The 26,475-nt window shown below is 38.0% G+C and overlaps 3 protein-coding genes across 9 annotated transcripts in view; 1 reads left to right on the top strand and 2 right to left on the bottom strand.

Moving 5' to 3' along the window:
* LOC100643982 (disks large 1 tumor suppressor protein) overlaps positions 1–26,475 on the top strand; it is a 542,862-nt gene that overhangs the window by 22,668 nt on the left and 493,719 nt on the right. The window lies entirely within an intron of this gene.
* On the bottom strand, positions 20,645–22,438 carry LOC100644339 (facilitated trehalose transporter Tret1-like). Its single transcript, XM_012314484.3, has 2 exons — positions 22,288–22,438; positions 20,645–22,166 (listed from the first exon to the last, which is right to left on the bottom strand). Exons 1-2 carry the CDS (start codon positions 22,355–22,357, stop codon positions 20,845–20,847), a joined length of 1,392 nt encoding a protein of 463 aa, XP_012169874.2. The 5' UTR covers positions 22,358–22,438; the 3' UTR covers positions 20,645–20,844.
* On the bottom strand, positions 23,666–26,405 carry LOC100644220 (facilitated trehalose transporter Tret1). 4 transcript variants are annotated; one of them, XM_012314485.3, is made up of 5 exons: positions 26,248–26,405; positions 25,809–26,099; positions 25,178–25,723; positions 24,207–24,649; positions 23,666–23,811 (listed from the first exon to the last, which is right to left on the bottom strand). In XM_012314485.3, the coding sequence occupies exons 1-5, from the start codon at positions 26,309–26,311 to the stop codon at positions 23,737–23,739; spliced, it is 1,419 nt and encodes a 472-aa protein (XP_012169875.2). In that variant the 5' UTR covers positions 26,312–26,405; the 3' UTR covers positions 23,666–23,736. The 4 variants fall into 4 exon arrangements, with proteins under 4 accessions (XP_012169875.2, XP_012169877.2, XP_012169878.2 ...); XM_012314487.3 differs by having other exon boundaries at positions 25,809–26,113; positions 26,248–26,395; XM_012314488.3 differs by having other exon boundaries at positions 25,809–26,191; positions 26,248–26,386.

The following is a 26,475-nucleotide window of genomic DNA, read 5'->3' as shown; positions in this document are numbered from 1 at the left end:
TACTCTCCGCGAGGATGTAAATGGTACCGACGTATTACGCGTAAATCATAAGCGTTGCCACTAAACTTGGTAAATAGTGTCCTATTCATTTATATTATAGTCAGGATGCGGCACCGTTGCTCCTTGGTCGTATGAGAAAACCACGCAAATAAAACATGAAAGCGCGAACTCTTAAAGTCGAATATTTCACCACGCAATGAGTATGGATCTCGTATCCTTAACCTGTACATATAGTTCTACATATAGTTCTACAGAGTGTTAAATATTTTTAAATTTCTTTTAAATATCACAGTCAAAATCCTGTGCATATTCCGTAAAATAAAATTGCTTATAAAAAAGAAAAATAAGCCAAACGACATCTTTGTATAAACTTTTTTCATCGTTTAACGTGTAGAATCAACTTTATAAATATTTCCCACATACTTTGCGAATCCTTCGTATGCAGACTATTTTATGTACATTTTGCTTAGTCACCACGACTGAATGGTACACTTAATCCCAGTAATGTTGTTTTCAATTAACTGGTAAGGATAAATGGTCGCGCGACCAGAAAAATATTCGTTGCTCGCACTGCGCAAAAATAAGCGTTCTAAATGCGCTTACAGCAGTGGTCATCCGTTGCCAAACAAATTGTAGAAGGGTTAGAGGGTGGCGACTATAACAAAGGGCAGGACGGGCTGGAGAATATCGTTCTAAAGTGCCATGGATGCAATTTGCTAGCCACGAGGCACTCGCGCGCTATTTACTTCGAAACAATTTAGGTTCTGGCCATTGTGGCGCAGTTCGTATACGTCACTGTCAGACCAAAGCTATGTTGAATCCCGCTATCTACGGTCTTGGGAAATTTTTGCTCGTCCTAGTTTTTTCTCCCATCATCTTCGCGAACTTTTTCCGTAAGGCTGGATTTCCGCCCATCATAAAACTTTTCTTTGTACTTTTATTATATTTATTGCTTACGATTTCTTCATATCCTTGAATTACGTTAATGTCTCCAAAGTAATTTTCAATCGTCCTTGCAAATCTTTGAATGACTTCAGTGTCTTGAGACACGATCTTGGATATTTTTAAACGTATAAAACTTTGCTTTAAGTTTTTAAGACATGTTTGATATGATTTTGAAATAACTTCTAAAAAATTTATTTTCGTAACTCCAAATTTCTCTTGGGATTCTTTGAATTGATCCTTATTATTTTTCGTTTTTTCTTCTTGTTTTTTATTCACTCACTCCTATCTGTTATATTCTTATGGTTTACTGTGTCTGACTTCTGTGATTTATCATACTTGGTCGTTTACTCATATTATCGAGAATCAATCTTGAAACGGTCATTTCGTTGGCTGGAGGTGCAACTTCCTCTAATATTCTTTAGACAGATTGTGAGTGATAAGGTTGCTTGATTTCCCCCGATAGACTAGTCTGTATTTTACAATCTCATCGTTTTTATTTCTAACTTACGACCGGGATGCAAGCTGATTTATATATGAGAGAAAGGAGAGCGGCTCGGCAAGATGTCCGACTGTCTAGGCATGCAACCAACGACTGGCAGAAAATCAATTTCGTCTTACGGAGCCTTTAAATATCGTTTCGTTTCTCCCGTTATTTCTACGTGGATCCTAGAGATTTTCGCTGCTCTAGAGATCTTTTAGTGGAAATAAGATCGTCGAAGTGGAACAACGACTGCGCAACACTTTAAAAGAAGAAAAATAAAAAAAGTCATTCCAGGAATATACATCGATATCCTGAAAAATATTTTCCATGTCTATAAATCAATGTTTCGAAGGTATTTATTTTCGAACCGAAAATATCGGTTTTTCATTTTATTCTCTCTCTCTCTCCTTTTTTTTGTTTTTCACTAAATATCGTTTACGGAGATTTGAACAGGGTACATATTGAATTTCACATACACTGCTTTTTTCACTATACCGTGGGACCTCATTAAATTGCATTCACCCTGGTGGATAGGTAAATTGACAGGTCAATATTTATCGAGTTACGCTGTATTATTCTCTATTTCGACGAAACCGTATTGATCGCGATACTAATAGTATCGAGTAGATTCGAATAAATAACGGATTTCGAAATCGGTGTTTTTCCCAACGTATTGTGTTACAATTCTATGATCGAGAAAACTTCATTACAAATATATTCACGTTTGATACTCGATCCAAGTTATTGGAATAGCGTAAAAGGTAATTGTTATCGATACACATAGGTGATCAAGTAGATAATTTTTTACGAATTGTTCTGACCATTGAATTCGAGAAGTGTGGTCGTTATCCGATCTGTATGTATCATTGTGAAATCAAATGTATCGACCGAGTTCCCGTTGTTTGTTCGCAAACCAGGAAGAAGAGATACCGGAAAAAAAGAACGATTGGTATTGATCAGAATTCTGGATATTATAAATCAAACGATAAAGCGCGTGTTCACGTGATTTCATGGTGCCAATAATGACGACGTTTGATGAAACATTCGACGTGTGACGTATGGTTTTATAACATTGATTTTTCCTCGAACACGCGATTATAATCTTGACGGTAAACGACTAAGATTTGTTCCCGTTAAAGGAACGAAGAATGTAATAAATAAATGGAATTCTCCGTAACTCGAATGGAGCGTGTAAATTTTTTGTAGAAATTTAAACGTGTATAGCGGCGTTAAACAATTTCATCTACACAGATTAAACATTATTGCCATAAAAAGAGAAAGATTCTGATATTTACATTTTGCGTTTTTTTTTTTTGTATTGTATTGTTAATCAGGAATACAGCACGGCGTTTATCTAGACGCTCAAGTATTCAGATCCAGGTACGCTGATAAACCTTTCCGACGATTACGCTTCTCATTCGGCGATGCCTGAAATCTATGCTAATTCGCGGGGATAAAATATTTGCTTTGGCCTGCGCGTGTACCGAGTCCACTTCGGAACTCGTGGCTGTACAATACCACCGGTTGATTTATGCCGCGCGCCTGACTCAGTAGGGACAAGTTCTACGCTCGCCATCGTGTATTACAGTTGTGTTCGGTGAAATTTTATGGATTACGCTGTCCTGTAACTACCTGTCCGATCGCGAAGGTAAGATCGATGCGTTACACCATCTCGTAAACTTCCAGATCTGAATAAAAAATTGGTGATACGGACGTACCCGTATATGGCCGGTTTTCTTTCAAAACATATTTCATAACATGGCGTATTACACGCTAAAAATATTCATCTTATCTATGTATAACTTAATAATATTGCATCTAATATAAATAATTATAAAAAGTAATTATACGTAGTATTTAGGAGGATTAAAGAAATATTAAATTTAATAGATATTAATGTTGAGGTTTTGAATGGAAAATGGTTTCTGGTAAGTTTCTTGAACGTCCATGCAAAACGTCTATGGAGAATGTCTATGAAGTTGAGAAGATCCTGCAAGCTCTGCTTCCGACTTTGCTGCATTTACTTGGTGGTTTGGGCTGCCCTTCGACCCCTTCCCGTCTGCTCTGTTAGCCATATAGATCGCTGTATTCATTATTCTGGCGCTAAATCGTTTGTGAATAATGGTCTCCATGAATCTTTTCTCGGTCCATGGCTGCAGCGAGAAACTCGTGTGCCATGTAAGTCCTCTCGCACTTAAGAAGTACCTAAATAACATAGACGATGAAGATTTCTTTCCACACCAAAAGATTACGATATTCTTCATGAAACCAAAATTAAATGTAACTCAGAAGTATTTATTTTTTCAATTCTAAGCTTATTAAATCACAAGGAATAAAATTATGCGCGATTCATCATAAAATTGCGTAACTTTTAATTTTGCATAACTTTACAGAAATATTATATTTTTATGCTTTTACCCTACTTGTATGTATCCTGGTATTTGATGTATCTCTCAAACATTCTATCGGTATTGTTTATTCCGTTTATATCCCTGAGTCGATGTTGACGGTATAAACGCAGATAACCGAGAAACGTCAAGCAATCGCTTTGTCGTCGAGAATAGAATGGGTGAGTTTTGATCCGGCGGGAGATATAATCGTGGATGCTCGGCGGAAGTCACGTGATTATGTCTGCGGAGAATCGAAAGTTTCTTTTTTTGGAACGCCCCTGGCATATGCGTGAAACTGACGCGAATAGTCAGCCTCCATTGTTGCCGAGGTTCTTTGTAACGGATACAAAAGGCATCCAGATAAAGTACTCGATACACTTGGTTCGCCCGATCCAAAATCAAGAGGGAAAACTAAGAATTGTAGCGGGCAATCGTTTCTCCGTTGTATTAATTGTCTTCGTGTAATCCCTTGGTCAGTCGATAGGGAGACACTTCCCAAGAGATATTCGATTCTTTGCTTCAGATGTTTTCAATGCGTTTGTCCTGTCTTGCAACAGACACAGTATAGAAATAAGATATACTCGATAGTAGCGTTCGAAGCCTTTGAAGTGGTTTGTAATGATGGAAAAATTTTAGTAGAGATAAAACAATCGAAGATTTTTATTTTGTGAAAAAATATTGCTTTCGTTAAAGTAGCGGCAAAAATGTGTTAACAAATTTATAGGAAACATAAAGAGAAAAGGAAGAGACACGAAGCTGTATATTGAATATAGAATATCGAGAGAAATTCCAGGTCTATGAATATGTTCGTCGCGAAGAATGAAAATAAGTAAAGTACTAGGTGGAATGATTTTTCCCCGTTCCCCGCCTTGTATACCTTTTTCTGACACAATTTCGTGCAAGTGGAAGTAGAGATAAGCGCGAAAAACAGAATAACGTTTTCCTCCGTAACGGTGCGATAAAAAAAAAACGAGGAAAAAAGAACAACAGGATTGAATCTGTAAATTGCAGTATAATTCAAATGAATTCTCGTTTATAGCGAAAGATTATTTTATGATGTTACAAATATGCACTAAGAACTTCTTTAGAAATGCAACAGCGTATTCATAATGTTTTATTCGAAATATAAAATGGAATTAATATCGTGGGTGACACGAGTAACACCCTGTGACGAATACCAACCTACGATGTGGTTCCAGATCCATGTAAAATAACGATAAAACATACAATAACATTTTGACGCTACATCTGAGATTTACTAGCTTTCCAATCTGGCAAATTCTTTGGTTATAAATTTAAAAGAAATACGGTTCAACTATATCCCCTGGATACGCGTCGGAAGCCTCCTGTCTAAGGCTAGCGTTGCTGATCTCTTAAACCCTCAAGGCTGTAACACCTTCGCCAATCTCTGGACTGTTTTCTTTCGTTACTTCTTCGCTGCATTACCCAAGTATATCTTGGAGAAAATAACTGAATACGTCCGTAAATAAGAGACTTAATTCTTCGATTACGATCGGAAGAATCCGACCGTTGAAATTTATAACCGTAGAGCCTGTCTTGGACCATGTGGAAATCTTCGAAACTCGAACTCAAAGTTCCTGGGGCTGTGGGACCAGCCACGAATCACTCTGGAATCTTGACATCTCTAACTTCAACATCCTGGTTGGTACGTCGATCTTGTGGTTGTTCGAAGTGTCTTCCAAGGCTTTGGGTTAGTTGTAGCCGGCCTCACGACATTGAGACTCGTTCTGTTAGTTCCACGACTTTATGGATCACAACTGAGGATTCATACTTGTTGATGTTTCTTTTTGTTTTATAGGTTCCACATCGTTTGTGTTGTATATAATCAGATTTAGTTTGTTTGTACGCTTAATGAACGCCATTGAGTAATTATCGCGTTATTTTGATTAGGAACTGCAGGTACTGAATTTTAAAAAAATGGAAGTTTTTTGTATCTCTCATATTGTTTGAAAGCATCGTATAGCGAGTTATATTACTGTTGGCACGTTCTGTTTATTTAAGAATATCTGATCTAAAATTTACAATGATTTTTGTTCTAGTGTCGTAAGTTCTTTATCATTTCTAATCTCATCGTAAAATTTAAAAGAAGATTATTCTCTAAATTTCTTATGTCGAATGTATAGCGACAAATTCAACCTTTCACACAGCCAATGTTTTTCTTTTTATTCGGGATGTTTCCCACTTGCCAGAAGTTGGTGGCACGCCAGGAAGATGGAAATTACGTGCTTGCGACATTCGTTATACACTGCGATTGGCTGGGATAAAGAATGCGGCGACCCAGACTTCTTTCATTCCAGCTTCCTTCCCGACTCGTTCTCTTCCTTCCAGTTTTCTCCGTTTAATGCGCGACAAGAACCGCGTGCATGCCAGCAGAACTATGAAAAAAATGGCAATGCGGATGAATAGCGCGTTTTCATACGTCGAATCCGGCATCTTGCGGTTTGCTTCCCTTCGTTGCATAGTCAACGTTTGGCACCGAATCCCCACCGTTCACCACACGTAAATACTTTATGCCTTCGAACAATCCTCGATTAACCGTATCGCGTGAAATTTTCGACGCGTTGGCAACCGTCAAAATTAGTTGCGATGACGAATTTAGTGTGGAATTTGATGAAACGCAAAAGTTCTATCGAACGTAAAATACAACGCTTCGAATACGATTCGTGACATTTCGAAACTGATTGGATACTACCTCACTGAAAAATAATTTTAATATTAATTACGACGTATGAAATAGCTTCGTTTCGTCGCGTATGCAATTAATCATTTTTATATTTTATAAAGAAACCACAGGAAAAACGAGAATATTTGCATTATCGTACTTTATCCTATGCTCTTAACTGATTAATTATTTTTCCCATCTAGCCACCTACATTTCTTATGCAACCAAAGCTAATTCTGTCTATGATTCAAAACAGGCGTTCTAAACAACATCGCGTTTACGTTCTTGCTTTCTATATTTTCTTTTACTGTGCAATCCACCAAACGTCGTGCCCGCTAGAGAACGGTAATCTTCACGACCTATGAGTACCTGCATTACTTTTCGCCCTATTCTGATACGTCAGAGAAATCGCTTATTTCTTTGGATAACTCAGGGGTATTGTTTCCTGGATTTTCTCCGGAAGGATACCTAAAAGAGAGAAAAAAAAGAAAGATAGGGCAATGTACGCTGCATTTTCCGCTCATCTTGCTTCGTTTCTAACCGCTTTTTCGAGGCCCCAATCCCCCAGTCTCGTTCCCGTTTCGGAGTATCTCGTTTCACGCGATCTATTCCTTTCTCCCTTCGGCGTATTTCACCTCTTCTATGGAATCTCTTGAGGTAGATACTTCTACCTAATCTGGAGTTTCGAGTCTGTGGATCGATGAAGAGAAACGGCGGCTTTAGCGGCGGGCCTTGAGTCCGTCTTTCGAGGGTTTCATTCAAAGATTTCGACAACCTCAACTGCTGACCGAAATAGCGAAGGTAAGCTACCTGGAAATGGTGACACGAGTGCAACGGCGAAAGGATTCGGACGTACCTTGCCGGATAAAGACACTGCTTTCCCGAGCTTTCCTGGCGCAAAGAGAGATTTGTGATGTACACGGGAAAAGGGGTAAAGTCGAGCACCAGCGCATAGCACAGGAGTGGTGAGCAGAAGTCGATGAAAAAGGACGGAGAAAGCAATGTGGAAGAACGGTTGAAGATAATCAGGTAAAGTGTGGCGCGACGTACGAATATAATGGGACGAGTTGGGAACGAAGTTGGCGCTCGGATTTTTCGAGTGGAAATTTGACCATGGAGGCGTCGGCCGAAACGATCTTATCTTTTGGAATTCTTCGAGGTGTAGAGTTTTCACGAAATCGAAAAAGAAGGAGAAAACTTCGAGTAAGGGGCTGCTTGCGGAAGAAACGATATCGGTATCGGGCGAAAAGCGGTTCTGGAAACGTTGAAATATTCAGAGCATTCGGGAGAAATAATTCGGGAAGAATCTGCGCGAGTGAAATATAAACGAGTGCCGGAGAAATATTATTTTCACAATATTTCGAATTTCTGATAGTGGTAGCGCCGAAAACGGGTGAACGCGTATAAAAATAAGATTTTATCGTAATACGATGTTAATCGAGTGAAATTGGTGTTTTTTGAGAAACATGCGACAGTTGTAAGAAAGAAATTGTCTGTAGATAATTGGATTGGAAGTTTCATCGACGAGATGTCGATTTATCGAGCTTTTTGCCTTTGAGCAAAATTTGACGGGATTTGATCAAATTAGGGAATTAGAAAGTGAAACGAGAAAAGAAAAACTGCTGAAAAAGTTGAAAGAGACGTCGATCGTTAAAAATCTAAAGTGCAGTCTCAGCATCACTACTGAGTGATACTGATTCGTTTCAACGTTATAGCCTGTCTACATTTTATGGCGTGCTCTGTTCATTGAGCATAAAATTTTCTCGTTGTGTCGTCATCTGTGGCTAAAATACACGAATACATGTAAATAGGATATACATATAACTTAAAATATGTAGCTATTATTACGAATGAAAACATTCTAATTTTTAAAGCATTGCTTAAAAAATATTTAACTTTTTCGTGCAAATATTGAAATATTAGGTGGTCGCAAAAGTTTCATTCGTTTTATAAGGAAATAGTAGATGCACAACATTGTTTGTTTTATATTATTTTATTGAATTATGTATGATCCATTTTGTTCTATTAGAACATACATAATGAATCACACATAACTAAATATAATAATGTAAAATAAAAGATGTCGAGCATCTATTATTTCCTTATAAAACAAAAGAAATGCTTGAGACAATCTAACTTAAGTTACATATCCTGTGCAAATTTAGCTTGCGATTTATGTCAAAAATTCTCGTTATCTTGCAAATATTTTACGTTTTTCACATCGTTATTGAATATTCCATCTGGTTGCATTATAAAACAGGTGTTTCCTTTTTTATAATAAAGAGTGTCACGTATGTATATATATATAGCAATTTGTTTGGTTCGGTTCGTTTCACTTTAACTAGGAGGAAATTATATTTGAAAATTCGAGCTATTCGCTATATTGGTATTCGAGTTGAGCATTCGATCAGAGTATAATGGATTGTTACCAATGATCAAACCAATGTGAAAGTTGGGCGTCGTTTGGTCTGGTAGGTCCACAAAACTTTGTAATTTTTCCGGTAGTCAGGAGGAGGAAAACGTCTCTAGGTAGCCACACGTGTAACGAAACTTAAGATACCACTTTGCTCGACGTTTTCCTGCGATGTCAAGAGAATTTTCTCGCTGGAAAGTCGCGCGTGAAGCATACGAATTTCCTAGGTTTATAAAAAATTCATGTCGACGTTTTTTAGAAGTTAGCGTCGAGAATAACGGGAAATTTTTCACGCGCGGACGTACAAATGTGCGAAAAATTGTATTCGGTTTTACTTTTATTTTTGTTGCCGCGATCCTTCCCTCCCGTTTTCACAGTAACTTTCGGTACAGTTCTTCTCCAAATAATCAGCGAACTGATCTTTTTAGTAAACGAGCGGATTCCTGGTGAGGTTCATCGAGATACGCATGCTTTTGCCGAGTCATGGAGAAGATTTGAGAAAATCGAGATTAAACGTTGTTCCATCGACGTTGAGCGCAAGTCGTTAATTATCCTGACGTATTATCGACGGTTCTCGAGCGAAGTGTGTTCTGTAAAATTGCCCCGAACCAGTTTGCGCATTAACTTGGAACACGCTACGATTCTGTTCGATAAGCTTGTAATGATACCTTGGTCTGTTCACCGTTATGTATCTTTCATAATGGGATTTAACTTTACTGTTATCATCGCCCTTTTATTCAGTGATAATGGGTGCACTCCATTAAGGTAGATTAAATTTTTCAATGAAATCGGAGACTTGGAAAGCATGTCGAATCTATTTCTGCCTCTCCTTATCGTTTCAAATGCGTTCGAACGATGCATTTGCGAAATCACATGTAAACGCGGTAGGCGCATAAGACGTAGGAAACCATTTTAGGCGATACCGTGATTAAGAACTGTTTCCGGCGACGATTAAGGCACGAGAATCCTTGAAATTCAATGCCGCTTTTACCGCGCATTCGGAACTCGTTCGAAAGATGTGAAGCCTTTCTCGTTCGAGCAGCCGCAATAATAATGACGATGCCATTCATTTCTTGTCGGACATTTTTTAAGTCACCCTCAGAAAATCGATCAATTAGAGTCAGTTCGTAATTACGACGCTGTATAATTTGGCTATATCTCAGTTACAGTGGTGCCATTATCATAAATGTATTAGGAACGTTGTATAGCTTCGCTGGATATGAGTAAACTACTGTGTTCTACTTGGACGTCTGACTAACAAGGACGTTTCTACTTAAAAACATTTCTCGCTGCTCTTTAGCTGATCGTTCCGTAAAAATCGGATTCGAACAAATCTGAATTAATTTACTTTGACGCATAGAAAATCTCCAACGTTTCTACTTGAAAATGCTCGTTTAGAAGGTCGAAATTTCTTAGGGAACATCGAACAAAATTTAACAAGAGCCACATCCACAAGTATCTCGCAAATTTGTTTTAGCGCACTTATCTAAATTCTCTCTGGGGAAAGATTCGGCAAGATCTCCGCAAAGAGATAAATAAGTTTGCAAGCTGAAACTCACAGGGGTTCCAGGGATGGTCAGATACGTCTCCTAGTTACCGGATAAACTAAAGTAAACCAGTCACGTTTTTTTTATAAAGTTTCTTCTCTTTCCTATTTAATTCGGTGTTGTTTATTTTATTATTCGTGTTTTATTCTCACACTGCTCGTTCTTCTATCCGACGTACCATTGTAATAGCATTTGCACATTATTCACGTTTCAAACGATCTTTTCCAGCATTATGAAACTAACATGCACGCGGTAAGTTTATTGCATAATTTATTATATAATCTTATAGCTAATGATGTTTGATGTAGAATAAAATACAAACGATTATATTATAGCAACAATTATCAGATAATAGGCTAGTTACGTTTACGGCGATTCCAATAATTTTACGATAATTATCACAGCTGTATTCAATGAAATGCTCTTACAATTAACTTTTCCAATTTTATATTCGTCCAGATAGTCGAGATTCAATTTATACATCTTCGTACTTCCTTCCCCATTAAATTTTCACGGTTGTGTTTTCGCGTTTGAAGCGTAAAAGTAGTACGTTCAAAGGCTGCTTTGTTACCGTTCGACGTAATCCGCGCAGTTGTTGACGAACGTAGTTAATAAATCGTAATCGGCACAAAGCAGTCGACAGGTCGTGCGTGTACTGCTTTAAAAGCTCTTCAAACATCCCAGATTGAGGAACGACCCGTGAGATTGTTCACGGGGTTAAATTAAGCGTTTTAAAAATCGCGCGAGATTTAGGATCAAGTATATTTCCTCGTTGAACCGAACTCGATAGAAATATTCGAGGGTTAATTTATAGCGGACCATTTTTCGTTGGCCGGCTGGCGAATTATGATCGTAAGTTCTTATAAATTTAATCTTCCAGACTTATTGCTATCTTTTAATGCAGAGACTATAGAGATCTACGATCGTCGATAAATACCAGCGGGAAGGGACTTTCAATGATAAGAAGGGGCAACCGCGCTGGAAACATTTAAACGTGGCCGTAGAAAAACTTCTGAAAGCGAAGTTCGAGAAACGAAAGTAACTAAGCGCGCATCGAAGAGGATTATCGAACGTTTCTAAGAATTTTTAAATTGGATGCTGGAATTTCGTGAGCGAAGAGCGTAACTGCGATAACAGTCGCAAATAAATACGTGGAAGATGAATAATTCTAGATATAAGATCCAGTTATAAATATAGATGTTGAAAGAGGTGAATGACGTGAAACCGCGACGCGAGAAGATACCAACGCATTTCGGGTTATGATATGTGCTCTTTCTGAAATCTGGATACGGAGTGGCCGCGTTTGGTGTATAGAGTTGAGTAGACTCTTGGCCCAAGGGCTTCGAGTGATTTCGTAGCCAGGCCAAAAGTTAAACGTGTTTCTCAAATCCACAGACGCCGTCGAAACACGACCATCCGCAGTTCTATTGAGATTTCTCTTTGAAATACATATGCTATTTATATAATTCGTACTTGCTTACGTAACGAATAATTTTTTACCAGTGCAGTTTTGCTTGAACGAAACGAATTCTTGCCTTAATGATTTTTTTTTTCATTTGTACGGTAATAAATAATCGCAAAGCAGGGACGCGAGGAATTTATCGAACAAAATTCTTACTGAGAACCTTGGTACCTTTTAGCGTATTGTTTTCCCCGTAGCGAACAACACTGTCCGCAAACGGGACTAAAAGACATTGTATTACCGTAGAATTACCGTCTGTTAAACGAGTGCTCGAGAGTTCTAGAGACAAGCAAAGCTCTCGAGGTCCAAGTGGCAAACCGTGGAGTCTCTTCAGCCTGCGCCCAGCAGAGAACGGCGCTGCTTTCGTCGGTTCAGAGCTCGCTAAAGTCGCCAAACCTTTCTTTCTCGCCGTCGTATCAGCCTGGTCCAGTCTTTTCTTTTCTTGTGATCTCCGTCATTTTCGAGTAACGTTACGGCGATCTGCCAAGCTTATTTCGCAAGCTCTGTAACTCTCCATTCTCTGGTAGCTCTTCCCTGCAAGCTGAAGAAATTAGATTCTAGGTAGTGCAGAAGGAAGGGAAGATCGGTATTGAAAAGTTTCCTTTGCTCAGGTATCGACAGTTGACTAAATTTTTCTCGCATACGTGTTTTCAAATTTTATTTATTTTCTTGCAAGTATTCTTTTTCTCGAAGCAATAGATGAAATCTTTTCTGTTCTTCAAAATACTGAAATTTGTGTCTTTATCGAACGAAAATACCCGCGTTTGTTCCACGGATACTGAATTTTTGTTAACAGTAGATACGAGTAAACAGTTGGACACTTTCATTTTCGAAACGTATGAATGGGAAACATAATTTTTCTTTGATGGTTCATTGAAAGAAGCAAAGAAAATACTGGGCATTTGTTTACGGAATATCAAATTAGAAGCCCGTGAAGCCGTGAAGTTGTAATGCTATCTTCTTCATCTGCGATTATTATAGATACTTTGTTCATCGATCGTATCACTGCAAAAGTTATTGTTCATTTAATGACCTCTTCAACAGTCAGCGGTATTTGTTTCCCTTGATTCCCAATGGCAAATGCACCGTAATTATTCTCGGTGGGCATGGCTCGGGCAATGGCTGACAGGTTAGTGCTTTACCTGACATTTGTTGTGTTTTTGAACCCTTTACTATTATGTCGATCGATCGTAACCACTGTTTAACGCATTACCTCTGTACTGCTATGTATTCGATATTTAGAAAAATAAAATATAAAAGCTATTCTTATATTTGAAAAGACACTTGTACATTTACATAGTATAGCAAATATAATTGTATTATTCGTGGGTATGTTATACATATTCATAGATCGCAATGATAGTACACAGTCGATTAATATTCAATCTGTACAGATCTACGGTGTGTATAGTCGCTGCGTAATCAATCTCTATTGATCATTATATAGATAACGTTTAAGCGTACAATACCTTTAATTATTATCATTTTGTATCTGGCTAACTTATTCTGCTGTGTACACGATCACGTGTAAAGATAAATCCTATTAACAAATTATAGGAACATGTTTATATCTTGTTTACATGAATTTCCGAAGTTCGATTTTGTCAATTTGTATCAGCATTTCAAGCGGTGTCGATTGCGTAAAAATTGCAAACTATAGGAAAAAAGAAGAAAAGAAAGGACAGGCTGGCCTTCATCTATATTTTCAAAGCGCGTGGTTTCTGCTTTCCACTAAAATATTTTGTCGAAAAAGTAGCAATAGCACGCACCGCTCATAATGTTTCCCATGAAAAGTGAAAAACAGTCAACACTGAAGGTTACAAAGTAGAAGTTCGCAAGATGGGTAATTAAGCGAATCGAGTTTCGAATTTTCATGAAAAATTGTCTGTTTAAACAGCTTTCGATGATGTAGGGCGAAGGATGTTCGTGATCGAGTTTGACGTAGGAATCTCCAGAGGGTCGGGCATATTTCATCTTTCACGGTATGGACGATGCACGCGAGGAAAAAGTCCAAAAGGCAAAAGAAGAAGAAAAGTTACGAGAGTTAAAGGAATATCCTCATAGGCCCTGTAACATGTTCTTCGACCGCTTTCCGCTAGGGTAATCATATATGTAGCCTGCGAAGTATACAGGCCACGGGATGGACGTATTGAGACTAACGGACGATTTGTTCGGCCTTTTCCAAATGTTATCTCATTTCTTACACCTGCTCATTTTTTAAAAATTACTTAACATACGTAATGCAGGTAAAAATACACAATGTAAGTAAGAGAATATATCCGTTTCTTTTTTATTCTTTTATGTAGGGGAACGTATTATTTGCTTTTATTTTATTGCTTTTTATTTGTTTTAACGTGGCAACGATGAAGCATTCCGATCGCATTTCATATTGACTGTACCTATATGAAATAATTACATTACGACGTAAAAACGTAAAATATAATTCAAATAACGTTAAATAAACAACGCAGTAACAGCAATTAGAAGCTCTTCAATATATTTTCAGATTTTTATATATTAATATTTCAATTCATTTGAAAAATACTGCGATGTAAAAAACATGATTAATTTTTTCCCTCCGCTACCTTAAAAAGCTGCTGCTAACAAATCATTATTCGCGTTAAAAATGCGTGGTCGATAAAGTATTGATGGTATGGAAATTCTCTGAAGGAGGATAATTTATTCTTCTTCTTCTAATCGTTTAAATTGTTGGCTGAAGATTAAACGAAGTTACGAATCACTGTATGATGCTCTTCCTAATTTATGCGGATGATATAATTTACGAAAACAACGTGGAAAACTGGATCAGAGAAACGCAGGAAGAAATAGAAGACTGGAAAGTGATGTCGATATTCCTGAAGAAAGACATCGAGACGCGAGACTGTTAATGGCTATTATGGCAAGCAATCTCTTGCGAATGCTCGCTTCTACTCGCTTCCTGCAACTTTATTTCATTCGGATAAATATTCGGGCGAAGACCGCCGTGCACGCATCTGCGCTGCTTTCTTGTATTTTTTTAAACCAGTCACTCGTTATTTTTATTTTATCATAAAAATTATCAAACATATTCATCGAGCATCGATAACAAAGAATTTCATATTACACGGGTGGAAACGATGCGAAAAAATCCATATTGTACGAGTTGCACAATTGAAATACGTAAAATATATTAAACATATTTATTAAATCGACAAATTGTAGAATGATATAAGGGGATTATAACATGATTAACAACGAAAAAGACAAAGCTGGCCGTTCAGCTTGCCGACACAAAGTAATCCAACGATTCGCACAAATAAATCTCCGAAGTACGACATTCACGGTGCGATCGACAGTGGTTTTCGCTCGATATACTTTATCGGTGAAAACAAAAGGTATTTGAACTACTCTGTGCGCAACGAGAAACTGGCTCGACTTTGCGCTCGATCGCGTTATTTGGATTAATTCGTGGGTTTTGTTGGATGTATGCTTTGCAACTGAGTTTCTGTATGAATATTTTTTTTGCTTCGGTTGTTCAAAACGTAAAACAATCGCGAGCTGCCACGAAGAGTATTATGATACCACGTACCAGAGGCACAGTCTATCGCAATGCAACATTGTGTACAGTTAACCACAAGTATCATTGATCCAACGGAAGCTGTATAGGTTGCTTCAAAGCGATCGCTGGAAGTCGGCGCTACGGGAGAATTTAGGTTACAGACCTAGCGGTTCGTTCCCCTTCCTATCTTTGTTCCATTGACTATCCACGACTTGGCGACCAACCAATTCCTGCGTTTTCGTGACATACTACTAGCCTACATTTTGTCGGGTCGATGCGGTGCATCGAACTTCACCGTCGCTAGAACGTCCCGGCGCGTCGCGATGGTCCACCGATTCCTTTTGTTTAAATATTTCAATGAACCCGCCAGGGAGACAGAGTACGACCGCTACTTTCTCGTGTTATCATCCTGTTCTTTGAAACTCCCTTCCCAAACCTCTTTTCACCAGATATCTTCCTAGATTCATCGCGCTCTACTCGCTGACTGTTCGGAGAAGTTTATTAGGCAAACTTCTTTCTTGGTACCTCTGCGATATAATATTCGACTTCACGAACGAAGAAAGGAGAAAGGACATTATGCAGGAGGACGAAGTTCGAGACAACGGTAAAAAATGACTTCGTTTTGAAATTCGATTTCTCTTAAACCGGGCTGCGATCGATATCGCTTTCCATCTTTCTTTTTGTTCTTGAATTCTCTTCGTTATTTTTCTGTGCCTGGGTAATGCGGGCATTCTCACGTGCAAATGAGAAGACGTTGACGTGCGACGTGACGCGACACGACGCGACGCACGAGTGCATTTGAATGAGGATTCGGGATAAAAATCAAAATTCGTTGGCCGTGTTCGCACGTTCGCAGGCCACGTTCTCACGTTCCACGTGATGCGACATACGCTTGCCGTAGCTTGTCGCAGCTTGTCGCGCCAAGTGAATAGAACAGAAGCGATTCCAATCGTGAGTGCCAATGGCCCGGGATTTCTTGTTTTTTTATGACCGATTAAACTTGGTCCTGCACGAAACGGTTCGGCGAGGCAAAAATCAGGGACAGGTATACTCTGTCTGGTTGAAAAACGATCCTCCTCGAGGTTCGTTGAATTTTAAGATTGTTGGGTAGGTACGCGAACGTGGAGGAGGCAAGGCTTCGGGGAAAACTTTGTCGATTGCCACGACGCGAAGGGTTATTGCATTGCAAAATTGTCTTCAGAACTCCTTTATTGACCGAAAGTTGGAGGCATTCCATTATTGCAGCTTGTATGCATGATTTTTCTTTGCGCCTCTTCCCCGTGTTCTGACAAAATTCGAAGCCTCGAGAAATCCTACCCATGTTTGATTTTCTAGAAAAAGTAATTGTATTTCTTCGGAACACGAGTATGGTTTTCAAATTGAACTGAAGAAATTAATCCGTAAAGTTAGTCTGTAATTGATACAATGGCCATTGTAATTGTTATATTAGACAATATGATGATTTCCAAGATCTTACATAAATATTCAGAACTCTACAGATAATGACAAAAATCTATTTGATTGAAATAATTTGTTCGAAAGTTAATTAATTAAGTTATATATATATAACAATATATACAACTTAAGTATATATATGCTTAAATTGTAGAGACGTTATGTTTATTCGATCATTCGCGGAGAGACGCGATCGCGAGAAGGCACGTCAACGGGAGTCGTAAATTCCCGTTACGATTAGATAATCGACGCCACGAACTGATCGATCCCCTTATTTCAGTTACGATAATAGAGATGGTTCGAATGAGGTAACACTGAATTAACAGGAATAAATTAATGTTTATTCCAACAACTTTGTAAAAAATATAATTACACTGGTGCGTACGTATAAGTTAAGTAAGTGATTGATTTAAGAGTAGAAATCCGGTAATGACATGTTGACTATTCTAACGATCAAGAATAAGTGACGTAAAAGTGACGATGCTGTGTCGGAGGAAAGCTAGCGATGGGTGTGTCTAACGCAAGGGACGGATCGGATTTGTTAATGACAATTTTGGTTAGGAAAGTGGGGGCAGTAGACATTGCTTCTAATTGGATAAAAGAAGGTTGGTGGACTAGGAAAGGTCTTAGCCGCCCCCGACAGAAAGTTGCTAGTGTGAAGTATTATACGTGAGAAAAACTAACTTTCCCGTGCCTGTGCGTGGTAAACTACAAGCTTTAGAAACGATTCAGTAAAGAGATGTTTGTTCGGTCTGAAGGACTTTAGCTAGAAAATTCCTGAGATTTATGATAGGTTCTTAAGACTATTGAGGGTACGCAGTAAAAATGTGCGGACATCTGGTTGCCATCTTGCCCACGGTATGTGGTTTGGTATAGGTAGAGTTTCGCTCGACGTAACACGATAATTAACGAGATAATGATGATATGCAGAATGTCTCATAGTGGATTTGTTATGTTAATACAAAGAATCGTACTGATATATCTTATAATGTTTTTTGAAATTTGGTTGCTTCCTCTGCAGTTTCAGCGTACCATAATGTCGTCTACAATTAAGATTAAACAATATAGTTGAGTAAATTTATTTACGTTCGACTATAGCGGAACGATAATATAATAATTTCCGTCATTAGCCTGTGGGTGCTTTTGTGTTGTATCTCGCCCCAAGATTCCTGTCGAGGTAAATTAAACTACTGTGCCATGTCCAGCGAATGAAATAAATGGGCCTATCGTTTCGTTTCTGGCACAGTAACCGAAAGTATGCTTTTTCATCGATTTCGAATGGTCGAGCTGTAATCGAAGCGAACATGTTCGCAAACTTCATTTATGAAATGATGAAATGTGTCTCACTGACATTAGAAATTAATCTAAAGTTAAAATGGGAAATTTTTGAATATTTCACAAATTCGAAAGTTTAGAAATAATTACTTCGTACGGTATTACCAAATGTAGCGCTGTAATTGGTATCAGGTAAGAGGATTCAGAGCAGAGAGTTGACAGCATAATTGACTCGGTTTAGTTGTAGACAGCTTTAAAGCGATTAGGAGTTCTGAAACGAACATAGAGACGACCTGCATATAGGAGAACGATTGAGTTAGTGTTCGAATAGCCATTACATGCTCAATACATTATATAGTATGAAAATTTCTCTATAATTGGCATAAGCGTGGAAATATAGAACGAAACAATCTTGCCTTGTTTCGGATAAAGTCTATCGGGGTAACTTACAAATTTAAAGATATTGTTTTAAAATGAGCAATTCTGATAACACTTTTAATATATGTGGACAGGTTAAATATGAAGGTACGACCCGTCAGTTTCGAAACCACGAATCGTATAGAACTTGAAGAAAGTCAGTGATGTACAATGCTTGCTTTAAAGCGTACAATTTCCGGGGCTCTGTCGAGAGAAGCGTTTATATCCGCGTGACGATAAACTATCTTGTTTGTTCCCAAGAAAGCTTTAAAGTGGCATCATTCTATTTTCTACAATAAAATGAAAAAATGCAGTTATTTAATTGCGTTATTTCTTCTTGTAGTTTTCTGGCTCGTTACGATCGATTTTGCATTCAAATTGTACTACATCTGAAATATTAAGTGAGCAGACTGTATTAAAGAAATTTCTAAAAGTTGTCTTAAACACGATTCTTATATTAATTCGTTTGTTAAATTCTTCAAGAATATTATTAATATCCAGCTACATATATTCGTTAAAGCTTATTACAATTTAAACGATTATAACGAAGTTTATCTGATTATCGAGCTCGATGTAGTGTACAACTTTGGCGAATATAAACGAATAGAATCGAGAATTATCAAATCGGCAAACTGACATTTTATTTCCGGTTCAACGTATTCAACATTGAACATTCAGCTTCTATTCTCCTGAATATTCTACTTTAGTTACGAGCGATAATCGCCCCGTTTACGATGTACCTTTTTTGCTTTTTTTACATCCACTAAACTGTAACGATCGTTACGACTAAAAGAAATAAAAAGGGAAATAAAGAGAAAGGAAAAGAGAGTAAGGAAACTGGGGAAAGAATATTCGGGCAATAGTAACCAAAGCAAAAAGTGAATATTTATGAATATTTCATGAAGCGGACAGATAACTGTAGAGGCGCTGTTAAAAGCTTGATACATTTTCTCGATATAGACATGATATTAATTACAATAATTCCTATAATTTTTTATTCTACAGGATATTCTTTCCGGAAATCGGCTTATCGTAAATCTGAATCGGGCTAAATGCTATAACTTAACAGCGTTGGCGCATGTCAGAGGGTAAAGTCGGTTCCGTGACCATTATTCCACCCTGGATGGATCAAAGAATTATTGGTTCACGCAACTCTCGAAACGCAATTGGGTTGCACGGTAATCAATTTAAAATGATAACTGGTCACATACGCCCGGAGGAACAGCGGATGTGTGCGCGATACGTGAAACATTTATTATGAAATAACAGTTACGTTTAATTAATTAATTCGTCGCGTTGATGTTCGGTTCGTCATCACGGAAATATAACATAACGTAATTTTATACGTTCTAGCTTTTATCATTAATACGCTATGATAAATAATTTTTTTTTATTGTAATTGTCTCTTATGTTTCTTTTATTGTGGAATATAGTTCTCGTGTTATTTGCAATGTTTGTAAAAGCGAGATAGCTTGCGAAATCGGTGACAGTTTTTGGTGCTAATGATATTTATTATCAGAGCTTCTTTGTAATACACGCTTGTATCATTTAATAATAAAGAAAAGTCGTATCGTAAATTCGTATCGATGCCCTGATGTTTATAAGGATATCAAGAACAGTCATCGTGTAATGACCCGGGCGAGATAAGACAGTGTCCAATTTTCAACAGTGCCACCATGGGACCGTATCACCTTTAACATTGTTGGCGTAGCCAGCACGGCTGAAATATTGTCTTGTAAAATATGAAACTGGCCGAGTTCCATCGTCGACGTTACGGCGGCGTGTGTCCGCCCCAAAGAGAAATAGCTACATCGTTTCTCGGTTAAAGGAAGAATGGCAAGCAAAAGAACAACAGGCATCGCGACCTTTTCTTCTATTATCCAACGTTCGTCCGTCGTTTCTGGATGCACTACAAAATTCCTTGAGATGCGCTTTCATCGGTTCCAACGAAATATCTGTTCAACTGAGAGACAATCTTCGAGAAAGCGTATTCAGTCTCTAGTTACGAAGTAATAATTTCAATTTCATAACACATTAATAACACAATCGATATTACGTTTATTTAAAAAAATAATTATTTACATTTAAAGCGAGTATTCGAATTTTGATATTTACAGTATTCGTATTTACGCCCTTGTAAAATATGTATACGTTCATATAATAACTCAATTAGAGATTATAAATTGTTCCGTATTTTGCTCACGAGAGAGATTAATCCTATTAGCACTAGATATACTTCTAAGCTTTACTCTTCCCCGTCAGTTGATCCTGAATTTCTTGCAAGGACATTCCTTTCGTCTCAGGTACACAGATCAAGGTAAATGGTATAGCCGTAGCCTCTAACAGGCCATAAAATAGAAACAAATATCGTTCATTCAGAAAATTAAGCAGCGGCATGTAAGTGACGGTTGAGATGAAAGAGACAACAGCGGCTGTGCTGCTGACAATAAATGCTGCGATGCACTTTAGATGAGGAGGAAAGAGTTCGCCAAGCATCGTTGGTGGTAGGAGAGTAACACCCGAGAAAACTGTTATGTAGAAAGCTATCATTCCGGTAATCGCTAGTCCTTCCACTGTTTTTGAATCAAAACCAAAATCTAACAATTGAAACTCGACCGTTAACAGAATTAAAGATAACGCGATTCCAGTGCACGATATGACCATAAGAATTCTTCTCCCAAGTCTGTCCATTAAAAGCATTGATAAACAAGATCCAATGATACCACATGCCATCACTATTATCACTACTTGCGCTGGTTCCATCACGCTAACTTTTGCGGACGTGAAGATTGACTCCATGTAAAACGAAATGTTATTGATTCCGCTCAATTGAGCGTACGCGGTAAGAATCGTAACAATAATAATCGATTTGCGGAAATGAAGAATTTTTAACTCCCTGAGAGAGTCTGTTAACGTTTGCTTACTGACATTTTCAACAAACTTTCGTAAGTCCATGAATTCCGATTCTATGTCATAGTCTCTATGGTACCACCGAATCGATGACTTTGCTTTCTCATCCAAGCTTTTCTTAATCAAATGATGAGGGGATTCTGGCAGCCAGACGAAAAGAATCATCAGCAAAAGGCAAAAAGCTAAGGCTATCGTGGCTGATACAGTCATCGATAAATACGCTCCCATAACACTCATTATAAAGTTTCCTGTCGCTACGCCGCTCGTGCCTAGTGCCATCAACGCTCCTCGGATGCTAGGATCCGCTATTTCCCCTAGATATATAGAATAGCAGCAGTAGGTCATCCCTAGGCTGATGCCACTGCAAAATCTTGAGACGTATAACCACTCCACGCTGTTAGACAAGATGATGAAGAGCCAACCAAGCGAGATGGGCACAGTGCTGATCGTAATTGTTGTCTTGCTGCCGACGTAGTTGACGCATATAGCGCCTCCGATAGCACCAAAAAATCTTCCCAGATTGAATAACGACACCACCCACGATATTTCCGATAGTGTCACCGGAAATGTAGATTCTGCAGAAGTTAAGTAGCCGATGTACGGAGACGACCATCCTCCCACTAATCCCAGTTCCGTTATCAGCAACCAGACTGTAAGAAAAATTCGAAATTATGATTCTCCTTTTATCTGGATGTGTCGCGGCCACTGCAACGTTCTTAATATTACTGCGCAATATGCATTTCGAAAAGCTAATTGGTGATTAGTTAATACCTCCGCAACCAGCGATCCATTGCGGCCAGAACACTTTTTTCTTTAATTTCTCACTTCTTGCCTCGGTCATGATGAGTCCTCCGAAGGTAAGGAGCAGCTGGCAGATGTATTACTTACATCAAAATTATATAGCTTTGAAAATAGTGAAACAGATTACATAAATGCAGATAACATCACGCATGCGTGCATTATTGTAGCAGGAATGAGATTTCCACGAAAACATTACGAAGCCATTTTTTAGTTTTTCACGAGAAACAAAAGACGTGGGGGGTAAAATAGGGGGTCTTGCTCGAATGAAAGCAATCACTTCTACGGTAATAATACGTTTTACTAACGAATATCATAAATTATACTTTGTAGTCGTTTGCCCTGTCTCCATACTGTTATAAAAATTGCTCTGTTTAAACAGGAAGATAGCATCAGCATCATGTGTATATCAACATATGTCAAAATAAAGAGTCTGATAATTCGGAAACTGACGTAATTTACAATTCTATGGGACGACAGAGATCGTTTCAAGACTGATTTTTTATTTAATCTCGTGTGATATATGCTTAATAATATTAATAACAACAGTAATATTATTAATGTAAATATTTCATTGAAGCAAATACAAATATTCTTTTAGCTCCTTTTTATATACGAATCTCTGCTGCTTGTAAAGTGGAAATGTATGGTCTCTGTTGCGTATAATGAAAGTGTAATCATTTTTATCAGTAATATCATTTGTCTGGCACGCATATAATTCCATAGCTTAATTAGCTAACGAGCTGAGCTATGTTTGATTTGAGCTAATATTTTATTTTTGCATGAATTGCAAAATTACCAAAAGCTTTTCTTTTATCCATATAGTTGTAAGATAAATACATAGTTGAACAAATGTACTGGTTGATATTTATTTTAAATTCTTTTTGTTCAAATAATATGTTTACAGACTCAAATGATTGAAATAAAATACACCCTGGAGTTTTAAGTATAATTTACAGGTCTTCAGCTTTGTTTTTGAATTTAACGATCCCTTATGATGCAAATGAAAATAATAATATCAGTTGTTTATTATATCTTTTTTGCATATATTGTGCATATATTGTAGGAATTTAATGTTTAATTACAAAATTCCTTAATAATTCTTCACGTCATTGCCTGATTAAGTTCTCTGGCGGTTATTTGCCAAATACTGTTGTTACAAATACTGTTGTAAAAGCCACTGCTTTTCGTGATAAGATAAGATACGCGTAATTACGTACAATTCGCTGAGTAATAGAGAAATCGAAATCTCCGTATATATGACTGATTATTTTATATAATAATCAACACTATATATTTCTTTCATTTCCGGTATATGTGATAAAGGTATATGATAAGAGTAATTAAAATATTCGTTTATAGAAGTATCATTTATTTTTATTGAGATCACCTTTACTTTACACTTTATTCCAATACAGTCTGTTATCGTACCGTCCTTGTTATTTCCGAACTGCTTCCTCCTTTTTTACTCTCGCTAGCTAGCATGTCCTGTATTTCCTGTCAACATTATATCGATATCGATTATTTAATACCACGTCAACGGGAAACTGAACAATGACTGATTCGTCCACTGTTTGTACAACAGGAACAGACTACTACATCATTCTGTCATTACCCACACTCTCGCGAGCCAACTTGACATCTTTTCTATTAAAATCGGATTAGCAAATTTTTGACGAATATCTACTGAATCATCTCATACGCCGCTTCAAATATATAATCTATCTTCGAGCCTGGATAAATAATAAATTAGTAAAATCGAATATACTGTACAATATTTAAAACAATGTTTCTTCAAAGACAAAATTCCACTTTACAAACATCACATCGTCGACAGAATATTTGCAATAATCTGATAAGATCGTGAACGTTGTGAATCAGTTAAAAATTACCTGCAAGGTCTTCCCCTTGGTCTCAGGCATTTCGGTGATCGAATATACCAAGCAGACGGTCATGGCTATCGCATACATCCAGAATACGTATTTTTCGGACATGAGATCGATGAGCGGTTGGTAGGTTCTACTACAGATGAACGCGAATAACGCGGACGTGATGCTGGCAGTGAATCCGGCGATGCTCTTTAAATCGTCTGGGAAAAGCTCGCTGAGTATGGTGCTCGGAACCGGTATCAGACCGATGGACATCATCATGAAAAGTATCATCGCTAGGATCGGCAGCCATTCCAGACTTTTTGGATCAAAATTCTGCTCCAGTAGCAGAAAGTGTAATCCCAGAAGCACCATCGCGATGATTACGCAGCCGCATGACACCGCAATGAGAACCTTTCTCCCGCACCGATCGATCAGATACACGCTGATCCAACCGATCACTATACCTGGAATGCGAATATCGTATCCTGTACCGATTCGAAAATCCTCGAAATAGAATAGAAGAGGAGAAATAAACCGGGGGACAAAGAGAAAGTTTCGTCCTTTTCCTTCGACGTCTCAAGTTAGAGTGGATGCGTGCTCTGGCGAGCTGTCGCTCTGACGAATGAAACATTTAAAGACCGAAATGAATTTACATCTACATGTAAAACGCAGCAGAAGAAGCTAAAAAGTACATTTTTATTAAATTTTTTATCTAAATGTCGTTTTATGACTAAAAAGAAGTATTTCAACATAATATAGGGCGGTATGGATAATGTATAATAGTTGGTAACGTAATGAATGTTAAAGCTACTTGTACAAGATGGAAAATGTAACGTATCATACCCATCAGAATACACATCCAGGGTAAACATAGTTTTAAAATGAGAAGAGTACTATTTTGAAAATTCACGGATTATATTGGAATAAAAAGAAACGCTATTCTATCTCGAAACATATATGTATAGAAATTATCCTCTTTGCGTAAAATGTACCAATTCCAGTGGAGATGATCACGACGGTCGCCGGCTCCAGCGACGTCACTTTCGCGCTTCTGATGATTATTTCCATATAGTATGTCACGGTGTTTAACCCACTGAGTTGCATGAAAATGAACAACAGTATGATCATATAGAACGCGCGCCTATTCTTCCTTTCCATAACCTGATTAATTTTGTCGCGGAAGTTGGTTGATTTGGAAGATTGCACGAAGTCCTCGATTATTTCCAACTCGACGTTCACGTTTGATTTTCGGTGATACCATTGGATCGTTTTCTTCGCCTCGATCGCATTATTCTGCCGCACATAATAGTGAGGCGATTGTGGTAGCAACGGGAAGACCGTCATGAAGCAGATGGTCAAAACTAGACTTACAAGTCCAAAACACATCATCGACACATGACTGCCCATTATGTTGCCAATCAACGTTCCAAATGGCATCCCATTTACTATTGTGCTGACCAGTGCACCACGGATGTTGGCTGATGCTATTTCGCCCATGTAAAAGGCGAAGCAGCTATAATACATGCCGAAAGAGATACCTAAAAAGATATTTTCTAATAATTGTATGTACTTGAAGTGACAAGATACATGTGCGATCTACCACAAACGTAGAATAAAAATTACCTGCGCTAACTCTAAATACGTAAAGCCAAAATGCTGAATTGGCAAATATTATGCAAATCCAACCTATTATGATAGGAATTCCAGACATTAACAGAGATCTTTTGCTGCCGTAATACTCCATGGTGACGGAACCGCCGATGGCACCGAATAAACGTCCAAATGGTAACAAAGAAACGATCCATGATCCTTCTTCATCCGTTATAGGTATTTCCGAGTCTTCCAAGGTCAAGCGTGCGAGGTAAGGGGACGTCCAACCGATCGATAGTCCAATACTGATAGCCATTAGAGCCACTATGATGAAATCCCTAATTGATGTTGTATGAATTCACGCGAAACGTGCGACGATCACATAATATTTTTGTAACATCGATATCTGTGTCTAACTAAAATAACACAAGGATAATGCAACGTACACAGAAATGTAGAACTGTCGACTAACCTGTCAGACAGGTGGCCCATTGTGGCCACACACGGAGGAAAGCCTCTATTGCCTTCAGTTTCATGGATGCGATGAGCGAGATAAAGCGCAAGAATACTTCTGACGGCTCTCCACCGCACCGGTTCGTCACTGCCGCGGATTCGTTCTTCTAATTGATTTATATTTTCCTGTTTTCTCAGTTCGCATTCTCTTTCGGATCGTCGCCTCTCGTAAATATCTGGCGCTCGG

This window comes from Bombus terrestris, chromosome 12 (genome assembly GCF_910591885.1).
Source record: "Bombus terrestris chromosome 12, iyBomTerr1.2, whole genome shotgun sequence".
Lineage (NCBI taxonomy): Eukaryota > Metazoa > Arthropoda > Insecta > Hymenoptera > Apidae > Bombus > Bombus terrestris.
Note: the sequence above shows the minus strand (reverse complement) of the source record. Positions and strands in the feature narration are given on the sequence as shown.